The 15,902-nt window shown below is 33.7% G+C and overlaps 2 protein-coding genes across 2 annotated transcripts; one reads left to right on the top strand and one right to left on the bottom strand.

Moving 5' to 3' along the window:
• Positions 1 to 379: 379 nt before the first annotated feature.
• LOC114374253 (BTB/POZ domain-containing protein At3g05675-like) lies at positions 380 to 4,093 on the bottom strand. The gene is made up of 2 exons (XM_028331877.1): positions 2,758 to 4,093; positions 380 to 936 (listed from the first exon to the last, which is right to left on the bottom strand). Exons 1-2 carry the CDS (start codon positions 3,952 to 3,954, stop codon positions 652 to 654), a joined length of 1,482 nt encoding a protein of 493 aa, XP_028187678.1. The 5' UTR covers positions 3,955 to 4,093; the 3' UTR covers positions 380 to 651.
• A 6,931-nt stretch (positions 4,094 to 11,024) lies between these two features.
• LOC114374255 (probable receptor-like serine/threonine-protein kinase At4g34500) lies at positions 11,025 to 15,360 on the top strand. The gene is made up of 7 exons (XM_028331878.1): positions 11,025 to 11,847; positions 13,399 to 13,503; positions 13,618 to 13,740; positions 14,199 to 14,369; positions 14,466 to 14,595; positions 14,688 to 14,897; positions 14,988 to 15,360. Exons 1-7 carry the CDS (start codon positions 11,336 to 11,338, stop codon positions 15,102 to 15,104), a joined length of 1,368 nt encoding a protein of 455 aa, XP_028187679.1. The 5' UTR covers positions 11,025 to 11,335; the 3' UTR covers positions 15,105 to 15,360.
• The last annotated feature ends 542 nt before the right edge of the window (positions 15,361 to 15,902 follow it).

Below are 15,902 nucleotides of genomic sequence, written 5' to 3' on the forward strand. Positions count from 1 at the left end.
AAACAAAACAACACTAAAATCCTCTAAGAAAATAAATAAAGTATCTGCCATTAAGGCACTAAATTAAAAGTCAAGAGGAAACTCAAATATCTTAAACTGACTGTGTGACTGAGATGCCTGAAATTGATAAGCTTCATAAGGACTTGCATCCACAGTCCACACACCGCTGCCAATTCCTTTATGAATATCCTGAATCATAAATAAGTTCTGCAATAATAATAATAATTCAGCTAAGAAATTTTTGGAATGTAGTTAATTTTTATGTTAAATATCAAATCCATATTAAGTTCGTAAATTTGGAACATTGTAATTGTATTTTAAGTCACGAATTTATTTATTTATTTTTTTGCAACAGGTCAAATCAAGGCTGGTATCTTTATTTTGACCAAAAATTTCTTAAGCACCGTTTCACCCACAGGAAATTATGCAACGACGAACTAAAACTTAGAACTGAAAATCTTGCATTCCAAGGAACCCATTATAGGCCTCAAGACAAGGACTGTATTTTGGCTGGTTTGTCCTAGAAGACAAGACTTAGTTTCGATTTATATGTACAATGTTAAACTTAAACTTTCTGAACATAGTATTTACATATGCACAATATTTGACAATATGCGACCCAAGAAAGGCGCAACAGAACGAACAGACATCTCATTGATCAAAGAGAGAATCTGGTTTGAGGGGTCGGGCTGCTCGGCGGAACCAGGTGTTGAATGCAGTAACCAAATGAGGACAATCTTCAACATTTCGGGTTGAAAAGCTGAGGCACTGCTGCAACAATTCTTGAGCATCTGACATAGGCAATGTGGAGATGATTCGCAAGAATGTTTCTTCCAGTTCCAGATACAACGATTTGTTGCTGGGTGATATTGGTGAAACATTATCTTTGCATACAACCAAAACCGGCAACCAATCTTCTACAAGCTTCCTTCTCACCTGAACAGAGCAACGAAAAAGGCATGAATATGCAGTATTATAGGTATGAAGGCGTTCAAATAGACAAATAGAATTAGAAAAAGGTACCCATATAATACCATATCAAATTAGAACATGTAATATTAGGAAATTTAACAAGAATATCTGAGGAAAAGGTATATGCAATGTGATTAAAATCAATCTAAATGGAAAGGAAACATCAAATTTATTATCGCAATTAAAACCTTTTATTCAAAATAACAAATGCAGAGGCACGGTGCTGCGGTATTTGGATTTTGGACAAACCTTAAGTGCAGTTCCTTAAAAATAATTCTCTGATTAAAGTTTCATCTCATTAACTTACCCAATAAAGGTTGGCATTTAAGATCTGTGCTAGTTACCAAAGTGAAATTCTAATTTTTGATGGAGAATGACACTCAAGAAAGCAAATTGTTTGTAACATCAATGGGGCAGGGCGGGGCAGGGCAGGGATGGGTTTTCCTTCCTGCCCCCAACTCCCCAACACCAAAATGCCCTCAATCCCCAATGGAACTGAAATTTGATGCCACACCCTGACCCCATTCGGATGGGATTGGGTTTCCACATACCACCCCATTCTTGATCCACCCCCTGATTGCGGCATATTCACATCAGCAACAACTTGGGACAGTGAATCAAGATTGTTTACACAGGAAAAGTAAAGGATACTGCTCTGGGGAGATGCTGGTTACCGAATTGATCAACTTGTGCATCTTAATACAATAAACCATGTAACAACGAATAAATTTGTATAGAAAAAGAAAAGATGGTCAAATTTAATGCATGTACCACACCACGCCAACATTTATGAGTATGACATCTAAAGACACCATTCATCGTGCTGAATGGGGGAAAAAATGAAATATGAGGTAAAGGAAGAGATGAATGCAGAGGGATTGAGTTAGAGAAAGGATGAGATTCACAGTGAAAGATGCAGACCCTAGTGAATGCATTGGAGACCTTGTGATAACCTAAAGAGTGCATGGCGGCAAGAGAGACAATGAGATGAGAGACCAGCAGTGGCACTGACAATGAAATGAGAGTGATGCACTCAGAGAGATAGTGCAGCAGCTGCTACAGTGAGACTTGGGGCAGATTGGGGGATAGGCGTATTACAGTAATATGATTTAGTAACCCTAAACCCAATGGCAATACAATAAGGTATTTTGTTTAGTAAGGGTGATTTAATAATTTTAAGCTATCGGGTCGGGTTCGGGGTGGGTATATCAATATCCCCGATCCTAGTTCGAGAAAACAGGGAAAACCTGAGCATGGACCCAGACAAAGGGATTTTTTCCTTCAAAATTGGGGCAGGTATGAGCGGGTCCCTGCAGTTTCGAGTGTTTGTGCCATGCCTACCAAGCATTTACTTGTCATCGTGTGGGTGGTGTGGGGGTTGGGGGGGATGTCTTAGTGTGATCCTTTCCTTCCCCTTAGCCCTCGACCGTCAAAGCTTACGACAACTACCAATATAGTCGTCTGTTACTAATCGAGCTTGGTGGCCACCTGACCTTGTAGAACTTCCTCGGCCAAAGACTGAACTCTACATCGGCTAAGCATGTTTTGCTTTGGTGTTTTCCGCGCCAAAGGAAGAAAAAAACACAGAAGCTACATATTATAGCATCAGGCAGAGGCAGTTCAATTCATTTCAAACGCAAACATGCATGCAGTAAATACTAAATAGTGTTTGGGAGGGTACACAGACTTCCTTCCAGCCTCAAGCCTAATAAATTTGGATCAGCTAAAGAGTTCCAGAGGGTTCAATAATAAAGTTCAGTTTTCAAAATGAAGATGAAGCATTACCTGTCTAGAAGCGAGAATGGTGCCAGCAGAGACAGCGTTGGCGAGCCTACACGTACACCTGAGAATAACAGCAGGAAGGCCAGGCACAATGTTCCTCCACGCATCATCACGAAACGCCCTCTGCAAATCAGCAGTGAAGCCAGCTTGCTCGCTCCATTCCCTGACGGCGACATCGGCAACCCTAAGCTCAATCATCCTCTCCACAAGCCACAGAAGATGCTTCCCATTGGTGGAAGCCTTATGCAGATTCAGCCTCTGAATAGCCTCCGTCTCATTGTGATCCCCTCTGAACACCGGACTCGAGTAATCCTCCAACGACTCCTTCACCGTCTTCAAGCTCATCGCGAACGCCTTCTCTAACACTCTCTTCGCCGTCTCCCTCGACGACAGATCCCGAAGAATCTTCCCTACGAAAGCCTTCACGAACGCCGTGTTGCCGTAACTGTTCATCGCCGAGGAAATCAATCCTTGCAGCATCGCTTCGCATGAGTCCTCTCCCGAAGGCCAAACCCTAGCCACGAGTTCCTTCGACTCTTCCTCTCTAAGGAAAGGGATTAATCTCACCACTCGCTTCTCTTCCTCCTCCGTCCACGGCACCGCCTCGAGGAAATCCACGCACCAGCGCACGCAATCTTCGAAAAGGAGCTCCAGCGCCACCGGTAACAGATCCAGCGCCGTCGACGCGCAGTCCACCGCCGCGGCGAAGTCGTTCGTGTAGAGAAGCTCCAGGACGGTGAGATGCGATTGGATCGAGCCGCCGGTGGGAGCCACACCGAGGTTGAGGCGGAAGAGGTCGAGGTCGCGGTCGCGGTTGCAGGAGGAGGAGGACGAGAGCTCCGGCGCGACGTGGCCGATCCACCGGTCGGAGAGGAGCGCGGAGAAGTATTTGGAGCGGCGGAGGACGTCGGAGTGGAGGTAGACGTGGTGGTCGGAGTTGGAAACGGAATCGAGCGGAGAGGGAGCGTCGATGAAGAGGCGGAGGACGACGTCGGCGGTGGAAGCGTCGTTATAATGGAGAGCGTCTTCCGCCGCGGGAGAGGGGCGGTCGTCGGTCATGGGAGAGGAAGGTCGAGGGTTTTGGGAGATTTCGATTAGGGTTACGTCGGAGAGGGAGGAGATGGTGCCAACTGTGGAGGAGGAACGGTTGGCGGCGGTGGTGCGTTGCCGCTTCTTGGGAACGCCGGCACTGGGAAACATTGGAATGTATTAGAATGAAAGGGGACGGAAATGAAATAGTATATTTTGTTTTTTCTTTAATATTTTGGTAAAATTGGAAGGGAACGGATCACGATCACGCTCGAGAGAGAAGCGTTTCTTTCTTCAAATAGTCTTAGATTTTTCTTTCTTCGTTTTTATCATTCTTCTAAAAACGGATTATCTTTATCTTTATCATTTGATTTAACTAACTAACTAAGAATTTACTACTTCATAAAAAAAAACTAATAAGAATTTGCTCTATTTTAGATATATAAAAAATCAAGTTTAAATGTTATTAGTGAAAAATAAATATACTATGCTCGATTCGAATTAATTGAACTCTTAAATTATTTATATTATTTTCCCAATCCTGATTGTTATCATATTAAGGCACTTTGATTGTCCTCGTCTTACAAAGATTAAGTTTATCTGTTAAAAATATGTGTAAGAAACTAAGAATGTTTTAATTTTAAATTTTTTGTGCGTACAATATTTAATTTAAAGTATAATATTAATCCCCAAAAATTCAAAAGCAAAAAATCCTTGTGTAAAACGTAAATGCATGCTAGAATTTATAACTTCCAAATTATTGAAATTTGGTATTAAGAATAACAAAGAATTATTGAAATTAAAAGTTTACTTAAATGAAAAATATTTTAAAGATAATAATATGAAATAAAATAAGTTAGTTTTTTTTTATATTAAGACCCGAGTAAGAAATTGGGTGAAAATAAGTAGAATAAAATGTACCTTGTTGTTGATGAGCTGAGAGACACGGTGACTATGGCACTCTAAAATAAAAAGTAAAATTTGAAGGAGTGAGTTAGGATGAGGATGAAGTTAATGAATATTTATTCATCAAGATGAAATGGACCTGTCTTTTGTTTTTATCTATCAGAAAAATCTTATCCACTGGATGGTGTCTCATCATCACTTGTTTTCTATAAATAAACAAATGGAACAATCACGTGCTGCCACGTCTAAAACTAGAAAACGATATCCCAGATAGTGGGTCCCTTGTTCTTTCTCCAGGCGTCCACACTAACTTGGTGAATTAATAGCAACATAAATATTGCAGTTTTCTTGGTGGATCTGTTCGTAGCTTTCTAATTTGGGCCCTGATTTTCACACGATGCATTCTTATTTTCTCACTCCCAATTTTGTTTTTGTTTCTATAAAAATTCTTATTCTATTTCTTCCTTCACACCCCTTTCCCCCATTCTCTTTTATTTTGCTTCTCACCCCATTCCCACATTATTCTCTTTCCTAAACCACACACCTCCTTTTCTTCTTCTCTCTTCTCTTCATTTGTCTTTCTTTTTCTCTATCCTTCATCACACACCTCCTTTCATGAATCATGACACCCCCTTTTTTCTGCGTCTCTCTTCTCTCCATTTGTCTCCTTTTCTCTTCTTTCACAAGCACATTCCCTTATTCATGGTTTGCTTATTCTTCACCAAACTGTCTCCCCCACCATGCTCTAATGAATCGTCTCCTTCCCTTCATCATTTTTTTCAATTCTCGCCTGTTTGAAGGAAACTTATTTCTATTGTATATTCATACATAATGGGAATAATTTTCCATTTAGTTTTAAAAAAAATTAACAAAACATAAACAAGTATTAATAACTGATGATCTTAGTTTTCGGCATAATTCGTGCTAATTATATTTTTTTAATGTTTGTAGGGTTTCTTTTAACATTAATCCTTTAAAAAATAATTTATATTTATTTATTTTAATCCCTAAGGCAAACTTAGAAGGGTGTATTGGATTAAAATTTCAAAGGATTTTAAAAGACTCTTTTTATATATAAAAAATGGTGGTATCCAATTAAATTTTTTAAATAATATAAATAAATGTTGTGGTATTCAACTTAACACTTTTAAGATTTTTTTAAGAAAAATAACAAAATTCAGTGATATTCAATTAATATTTTTTATAACTTATGAAAAAAGTATTTTGTTATTCAAAAATATATAAATTTTAATGATTTGTTTTTAAGAAGGAGTTTGTTGGATTCCATCAAATCTTTTAGTATAAAATATCTATTGAACAATCTCATTCAAACTCTTCAAATTTTACTAGACCTTTTCATTCTTTTTCTATTGGTTGTTAGATTTTCAAACGTAGGTGATTTACTGTAATATTTATAATAGCATACAAACAGATAATTCAATTATTGTGCAATGACTTATTAAAGATTGAGATTTTCTATAAAAAATAATAATTAAAGATTGAGATCTTCGCAAGATATTGTCTCAACAAAATATAGAAGGAAATGATCGGAGATAGCATGATTGCGAGGTTTCAATCTCCATTAGGTTGTCAGTGTCATGCTTTCTTCTCATCTAAGAACCATAAGCATCAAGGTTTTGTTTTTACTTTCCCCAAACTAACTTAATTGCTAAGGAAAAAAAAAATGAAACATATGCACAAGAAAACGAGAAACCGTACTCAGGCTATAGATAATTTATTTTCATTTGAGTGTATTTACGAGTTTGGATTGGTTTGGTTTTTATTAAGTATTTTTTTTGGTAGCTTCTTATTAAGAAAACTTTTAAAAAATAACCAATCGTAAACTAAACTAAACATGTGCTTCACTGGCGACATTTGGGGGAAAAATGAAACTCATCTTGTTGACCCGTAATTTTTGGTTTGCTCCTCTTCAAATTTTCCTCGATCGGCCAGTGTGTTTGGGTGGACCGTAATTGTATTGTTTCAACTTTCTATAGTCAAAATGATAATAATTTCCATCACAATATTGGCAATTTGGCACATGGTACTCGACATGCGCCATAATCGGAAAACAACACAGTGAAAACATGCACGATGCACTGAAGAAGCTGTGAATCATTGCATTTGGCATATGTGTCAAAACATTCAAATGTTATAACGTTAATATTAAGATTATAACAACTTTAAAATGCATATCGGATTAGTTATTGTCTTTAGTTCATGTTTTGTAACTTAAACATCTCTCTGTTTGGTGAATTTCTTTCAATTGTTTAAAAAGAAAAGGAAATTGCACCAGAGAAAAACCAGATATATATGCTTGGACAGAAAGAATAGCATTCTTAATTCAAATTCATGTTACTATATATATATATATATATATATATATATATATATATATATATATATATATATATATATATATATATCACTGATTTTAAATTTTATTTGTCCCCTACCCTGGGATGCGGGTGCATATATGCCACAGTGGGCAACTGCGAGAATCTTGTTCTCAACTTCTCATTCAGTCACCGTCTCCGATCACACTCAATAGTCAACTTCGAAAAATATTCGAAGTCAATAGTTAAATCATATGTTCCTATAAAGTGTCTAAAATGCTGCAAATTATAGTTGTAACGATGATACATGGTTCCAATTTTAATTGTCCGTGAAATTAAAACTGAAAAGGACAACATTTACTTAAGGTTTGTTAGATCTAACTGCATTTTTTTGAAGAGTAAAATATAAGTAATAATCACGGTTAACTAATGCATGAGAAACATAAGCAATCATAATCACGACAGTTAAAATGCTATTAATTGAACTATGAGGTGATGAATTAACTAATTCATTTAATTGATTAATGTAGTTATAATTGATAAAAAAATAGATGATTGTCAAGCAATGTTCTTAACATATTGGTTAAGAAAATAAAAACAAAAATTTTCTAATAAAATTTTATTATATAAAAACACAGTTTTTTTAATATACTTTTTTTAAAAAAATTAAAATTGTTTATTAGTACATGTTTACTATTTTTTAAAAAATTTATTATATATATAATAATAACTATTTATTTTCTCATTCATAATTATAATTATTTATTTTACCCTCAAAGGCAAATTCAAGAAAATAATAATTTTACTGTCAATAATAATAACTTAACAGAAAACATAAGATTGATTTGGTGGTTGAAAATACAAACTTAATGGTGAAGGAAAAATGAGGGTTCATAAGTCTAAATTTTTCACTATATTTATAAAAAAAAACTAATAAACTAATATTTAATGATAAAAAATAATAGTTTAAGATTTTTCTAGAAAAAATTACACATTCAACCATGTACTTTCGGACAAATTTATTTAGAACTCACTTTTTAAAAAGAATTTAAATTATCTCTTAAATGATAAGTGATTGACTTATAGTATCAATTTTTTTATTATTAATAATTTTATAAAAAAAAATATGATTTTATTATCATAATACCACATTTGTTGTTTGTGATAAATTTTATCAAAATTAAATAACTATTCATAATAAGAATATAAATAATTAAAGGATTCTTCTTTTTTATATGTTTTAAATATATATTATCTTCTCTAAAGAATATATATACACGTTTATATTATGTTAATTTTAATATATATTAAATTCGTATGAAATCATCATGAATTAATACAAGATTTTATATATACTAGCATGCAGTAAAAAAAAAACAACAAAAACACACAGTAAAAAAAAACAGAAAGAGAAAGAGTAAAAAAAAAAAATATTAATAATAGTACTGTTCAGTCAACACGTGACATATGGCCAGATAATTTTTATATATATTGAGACTAGAGAACATTTCATGCAATGTACACAAAATCTTGTTGACACTTAACGAACTAGCACCTAACGAGGACTGGAAATTTTTTATATTGCAATAGATAATTTATAAGAGAGAAACTTTCATTTTTTTTTTCGCAAATTATATGTATCATTTAGTACTTACAACAATTGCATATTCAAATTCTAGCTAAACTCAATATATCATTAATCAAACTGAAACAATTCTATATTAATTCATCAACATTTTTTATATTAAGAACTTTCAATATAACAAATATTTCATTGAATAGAGCAAGAATTACTGTAACTTATTTAATTTGATCTTTCCTATTTATAATTGTTTAGTAGTAGTATAAAACAACATTTTAACTTTATTAGATTTTTTAAATGGTTCAAAATAAATTTCATGTAAGCTTTTACACGAAAGAAGTGGATCACTTTTTCAAACGTGTTATATTGAGAAATGCTAAAATCTCATTTTTTTTAGCACATTTTCTTTTAAAAGTTGTTTTTGCGTATAAAAGAGACACCGGAAAATAAGAAAGTTGATCCATCTTGAATTAGTAGACGAGGGATAATTTTGTTTTATCTCAATAGACGAATTGATACTGTATATACTAGTGACTAGTATAGATCTTGGCATTTAAAATTTTAATTTGTTTTAAAAATACATTGAATAATCAGCATCAGTGTCTTATATTTCACGTACTTAAAAGCTATTATATCTCATTTGGAGTCACACGCAATTGCTTGCCCAACCTACACGGCTGCCTTAGCTAGCTTGGTTGCACTACAAGTGTACTATACACTATACAATCTACAATCATATCATCTATTTATTCATTACTATTTTTATCTCTCAGAAAATAAATAACTCCTTCAAATAGTCTAAATTTGCAACTCCTCCACCCCCACAATTAAAACTGATAAAAACGTACAACACTTAGGACTATTTATGAGTTTCGTTCAACTAAATCTAATAATATTAAATTAAGTCTTTTAAGTGTTTGGATTTGGAGATTCAATTCCATTAAGACCTGATCATATTTAAATTAAATAATTGGTTTTACTTTTTTTTAATCCAACTCAAATCATATAATTAATTTTATTATTATATATACATTAATTATTAAATACAAATAAATATTATTTTTTAGCTCATATATTTTATTAAATTATTAAAAAAATAATTTATGTTTTTTTATTCATATCTTGATTTTGTTTATGTTTTTTATGCTAATCAATATTTTATTTTTATCTAAAATAAAAATAACACATTACTATTGAAATCATTAATTATATTAGTCAAATATTATTACAATTCAATTTATTTTGAGTATATTTAGTTATTATATATTCACAAAATTCTAAGTAAAAAAAATTATTGTTCTAAAAATTTAATTTCTACAAAATATAAAATCATTTTTAAATATTTAAATCTGCTTAACCAAGATTCGTTTATAATCAGATTGAATTAAATGTCTAAGAAAAATTAGACAAACCCAATCCGTTAAATTTTGATGGGATTGATTAATAACACTCCAACAACCTGAGTATTTTTTATGTTTAAAACGAGATCCATTAATTCTTATAAATGTCATATTACCATACAAAAAATCTTACACTAATAGTTAAATGGGCAAAATCCGAAAATTTCGTGTTTATTTTCATGATGGGGTGGAGTTTATTATATGTTGGTGAAATTAATTGTCAAGCAAGAGAATATTGCATCCAATTAAAAAATCGTTTGGTGGTGAGTTAGGTTACGTTTGATAATCACATTCACGGGGAATCACGATCTAGTCAATTTGACACATACATAAATCCAATTGCGAGCTATTGATAATAATGGGGGTGATTATGCTCCAAGCAAGTAGTTCATTAGCTACAATTCAAAGTCCGAAATATTAAAGCACGGAATAAATTAAATTACGGAGACGTAATAGGGTTAGCTCTTGAATTCCAACTTCAACCTCTTGGTTTGTCTCCCTTTGAATCTCTTTCTCTCTAGGTTTGTCATCTAACCCCTTTAAGAAACTTGCAAGTCCATTAAACACTCGTATTGAAAATAAAAAACAAATTAACAATTTAAATACTATTTGTTTTATCAATGTTTTTCTTGTTTTTTATTTATTATCAATAGGACATGTAACCTCTTTAAGAAACTCGCAAGTCCATGAAACATTCTTTTTGAAAAAAACAAATTAACAATTTAAATATTATTTTTTCTCGTTTATTTTTTTTTTATCTATTATCAATAGGAATGGGAAGGGAAGAAGTATTAAATTAAATACTCATACATTAAAATCACGTTGATTGTACAATATTCTATTCTATTATTAATTACTACTATTAATACAAGAGATAAGCTAGTAATTCGCAGTTGTTGACATGATTAAGTTGTTTCATAAAACGCCAAATTAAAAAAATAATAAAGCGTGTGTGTATGTCATAATAACAGTAATTAATTTGAAATCACGTAATAATGAAGCCTCCTAATTACCCAACACAATCTCTGGTGAGCGTAAGTAAGAGGATCCAGCACACAGACAGAGGCAGTGAAAGAGAGAGAGAGAGAGAGAGAGAGCAAATGGCATTCTGGTAAATATGGCCCCAGTCCCATCCCAGAAAACAACTTTCGTTTGTGTGTATCCGTTGAAACCCCACTTTCCACTCTTCTCAACGCCAACGCTGGCCTCTGTTCCCCTTCTTTTCAATGCCTATAATAATAACTTGTCCTATTTTTTCAACCATGTCATCCCAGTAAGCAATCGCTGTTAGTAACATAGCCTCTAACAGAAAAACAAGTAGTCATCACATGCCCACAGCAATGACAGAGTCAGGGCCAAGTGTGAGTTTGAAGCTTCTTGCTTTAGTAGCTATTCTAGTCGTCTTCTCGCTGGTGATTCTGCTTCTGATCTTCTTCCTCTGCTTCCGAGGTAGCCGTAGCTGCAAGAAGCGGAACCTGGCCACCAAGCACAGCTCAGGTAGCATCCCTCTGGTTTCGAAGGAGATCACCATGGTCAGGGCCTCGGATCTCACCCCTGCCACCACGGCCATTGCCGTTGACGTGGACGGTGATGATCCGAAGAAGAAGGAGTCGGAGATCAAGGTTGAAATTGGTGGTGGGGGCCACCAGCGCAGCAACCAAGTGTCGGTGGAGGATCCTGATATAGGGTGGGGCCGCTGGTACAGTATTAGGGAAGTGGAGCTCGCCACGCGCGGGTTCTCGGAAGGGAATGTTATTGGGGAAGGAGGCTATGGCGTTGTCTACAGAGGTGTTCTGCACGATGCTTCCGTCGTGGCTGTCAAGAATCTTCTCAACAACAAGTATGTCACATTCCAAAACTCCAATCCAAACTTTCTCTATTCTCTTTAATTTTTTTATATCTCAATTTGACTTCTTAATTAGCATCTTTTTTTCTTCTTGAATTTTTTACTCTCCTAGGATTCCTGGAACAATTTTGGACCACCCTTCTATTTCTGCAAATATATTCCTTTGGCATAAACCTCTAATTTCATCCCTCAAAACTCAAAAGTATTACTTTTTTTTTTTTTTTTATATGGCATAAAGTACTCCAATTTTGAAGTATTACTTATTCTTTTAACTGAATCTTAAAGTAAAAATATAAATAAAAATTTGTAAATGGTTCTTAATATATTATAAATCGTGTTCAGAAGTTCTTCAAAAATTGAAGAATCTTTGCGATTAGTCTCTGAACTTAAATATTCAGGAGTAAGTATTCAACACTTGGAAATATTACTTATATAAATTTTATTAGATTAGGGATTTTGTAAGTGAAAAAGCAATGCCTATACTGGAGTCTGGGGATGATGATTTGTTATTTTATTCTATTTGTTTATTTTAAAATATGTATGTACGGCGACAATGTTTTGAGAAACTCTTGTTTCTTTCTTCGTTTTCTATGCCTATGAATGAGCTGCACTTTTTGCAACCCCACTCCTGTTTCCTCAAACTTGTTTCTAATCTAAATGAATTAGTACATGTTTGGATGCAAGTTTGAGAAGTTCAAAAACACTTTTATTTCTAAAATACTAACACATTCTTCATTTTCCCCCCCTAAGAATTAAAAAATGTGCAATTCAATTCGCAAAATATCCAAACATAGCCTTTACCGGGGAAATGTGCATTGAGTTTGTTTTGAATTGTCTCAAGAAAAGTGATGCGTGTTTGGTGGCGGATTATTTTGCTTTTGAGAAACAACTGTTTACTTTTTAACGTTATTTAAGAGAGTTTAAAAATACTACTAATAATGATTCCTCATCATTTAGGCGTTCTAAACCTCTATAATAATGATCATTTGCTTCTCTTCTACTTTTGTTTATTATTTTTATTTTATTTTATTTTAGGTTGGGTAATAATGTTAGTATGCCACTTTTCTCTCTACTTTTACTTTTTGCTTTATTTATTATGTTGTTCCTATATAATTACTGTGTTCTTTTTCTTTACTTAAGATAGTAGCTTAATCCCCCAAAAACTTTAATTTAAGCAGGGAAAAATAATTACTTTGACTTCGTATAAGTTACATGAACCAATCACATTATGCGTTTCGGGATTTGTGACGTGCTATGCAAATTCATAGAGAACTAACGGCAACTTCATACTACTCCATTCATTCAACAATTTCTTAACATTGTCACTTAAAATTAAAGTTGTCTCTATCTAAATATTTGACTTTTCCATAATAAATTACTCCATTCGAACAACATTGTGCTAGAGGCTTGTTTCTCGATTCAATTAAATTTCTCTCAAGAATGCAATGCTGCTGCATCTTTAGTATGCTAATTTAGTGTAAAACCTTTCTGTCATATCCCCATCTTATTGAAAATTCATGCGCATTATTGTACATAATTAACTAGGGGTCAAGCTGAGAAGGAGTTTAAGGTGGAGGTTGAAGCTATTGGAAAAGTAAGGCATAAGAATTTGGTTCGTTTGGTAGGATATTGTGCAGAAGGTGCTCGAAGGTATGGTTGTTCTGTTTACATGGCCGTTATTCTTTTGACATAAATGTTTTTCAGACGATAAAAGTTCAGAATTCCTGTAATTTTTTTTTTAATGACACTTTTATTTTCATTCAGGATGCTTGTTTATGAGTATGTTGACAACGGAAACTTGGAACAATGGCTGCATGGTGATGTAGGACCAGTTAGCCCCTTGACATGGGATATTCGAATGAGAATTGCTATTGGGACTGCAAAAGGGTGTGTAGTTCATTAAGTTTCCTTTCTCCTTTTACTGTGATTTACTTATATTTATTGGGATACCTGTCCCTGCAAAGGATCACATCAATTTGCTCTAAATGTATTATATATTTGTATTTATATTTATATTTCGTATTATATTATATTTACTGTTTTGTTAACACCAGTTTAGGACTGATTTAGTTTTAAGTATTTAAAAATGATAATTTTTTTTATTGAAAAACTTCTCTCTTTCAATAAAAGCATACCATTTTTAATGCATAGATTCAACCATAGAGGTTGATGTTAATATTTTTCTTATATTTATAATGCTCGTCAAGTGAGATGTTTATGTGCTATGTCTTTGTCTTTCTCTGACTAATGTTATCATGCTCTGTAGACTGTATCCATGATTGTTCCAGTTTATGTTATCTTAATGATTCTATCTCAACAATTAATGTTTCTACATTATGAAACAGGCTAGCCTATCTGCATGAAGGTTTAGAACCCAAAGTTGTGCACCGGGATATAAAATCCAGTAACATTCTTTTGGATAAAAACTGGAATGCCAAAGTATCAGATTTTGGACTAGCCAAGCTCTTAGGATCTGAGAAAACACACGTGACTACGCGTGTAATGGGAACATTTGGGTAATTTGTTCTTTCTCAAGTATCTATGTCATTACTACTTTTCATCTTCTATGGATGATAATTATCTTCTGATTTCCTACCACTATTTTTCTGCAGATACGTTGCACCTGAGTATGCAAGCTCGGGTATGCTTAATGAGCGCAGTGATGTATATAGCTTTGGAGTTCTTCTCATGGAGATAATCACAGGAAGAAGCCCCATTGATTATTCAAGACCACCTGGAGAGGTGATTCTGGGTTTTGTCAATGTTTTCATTAGTTCATTCCATAAGAAACACCATCATGAAGTCTTAACTATGTTTTTGTTGATGTGCCTCAGATGAATTTGGTAGATTGGTTTAAGGCAATGGTAGCAAGTCGTCGCAGTGAGGAGCTAGTTGATCCTTTAATTGAGATTCCTCCCCCTCCAAGATCTTTGAAGAGAGTTTTATTGATTTGTCTGCGCTGTATAGACATGGATGTCGTAAAGCGACCAAAGATGGGTCAAATTATTCATATGCTTGAGACAGATGATTTCCCCTTTCGTTCTGTAAGTACTACACTTCATCCACTCCTTCTCAGTTTCTCACAAAATACCATTTCATCTTCCTTAAATGACTGACTTTAAGTTGTTAAACAGGAGCTACGTTCAGTTAGAGAGAAAGATCCTGTGCCTTCTCATGCGGACGTTTCCATTAAAGTTCCTTATCCACCACCAAAGCATGCAGAAACCGTAGAAAAATCAAGATGGAGATAATTGTTTGTAATGTTGGTCATGCAACTTTGGGGATCAATCTATTTGTATAAGGATTTTCGTGATGTTATGAACGAGTTTTGAGTCTCTGTGCATATCTTATACGTTGTAGCTTTTTCCTTCAGGTTTCAACACCATTTTGTTGTATTGCATTATCTTGGAACCGAGAAGAGCATGGCTTGTAAATACGCACCTCACTATTTGTCAATTTTTGTCTGCTTGTGGATACATTCAAGGAACTTAAGTGCATGTTTGTATTCATGTAGGATCATTTAAAATCAGGCTGAAATATTATGATTTTAGGTAGAAAATCACATAGGTTCAAAATTGATTTTTAGTTGAAACAACTTTAGTTAACTTTGTATTTGATTCAAAATTTTATATTAACTTGTTTTTAGGATAAGAACATTTAAATATAAATTATTTATTTCAAAATTAATTTAATTTAAAATCAATTTTGTGAATGTTCACTCAAACATACTTTATTCAGTTATTGATTATACTTTCTGATTGTCTGGGAGGGATATGAGTATCAGTTTCCTCATGCATTCAATCCCTCAATCCATTTGAAAATAATATTAAGAGGTTGGACTATATCACGGTCCCAATCATGGTCTCTACTAATTTTTTCTATATAACACAGTTCAGTGTTATTCTCGCTCGCTCTCTCTCTTTTTGTTATTCTCTCTTTTAAATTTATAAACTTGGTTACTTGAATACATATCACATAATGGATAAAGATTAATTGGAACTACGAAAAAGTTGTAGTCTTGGACTACTTAATTTCTCCAGCCCCCCATT

The sequence above is a fragment of the Glycine soja genome, chromosome 11, assembly GCF_004193775.1.
Source record: "Glycine soja cultivar W05 chromosome 11, ASM419377v2, whole genome shotgun sequence".
Taxonomy (NCBI): Eukaryota; Viridiplantae; Streptophyta; class Magnoliopsida; order Fabales; family Fabaceae; genus Glycine; species Glycine soja.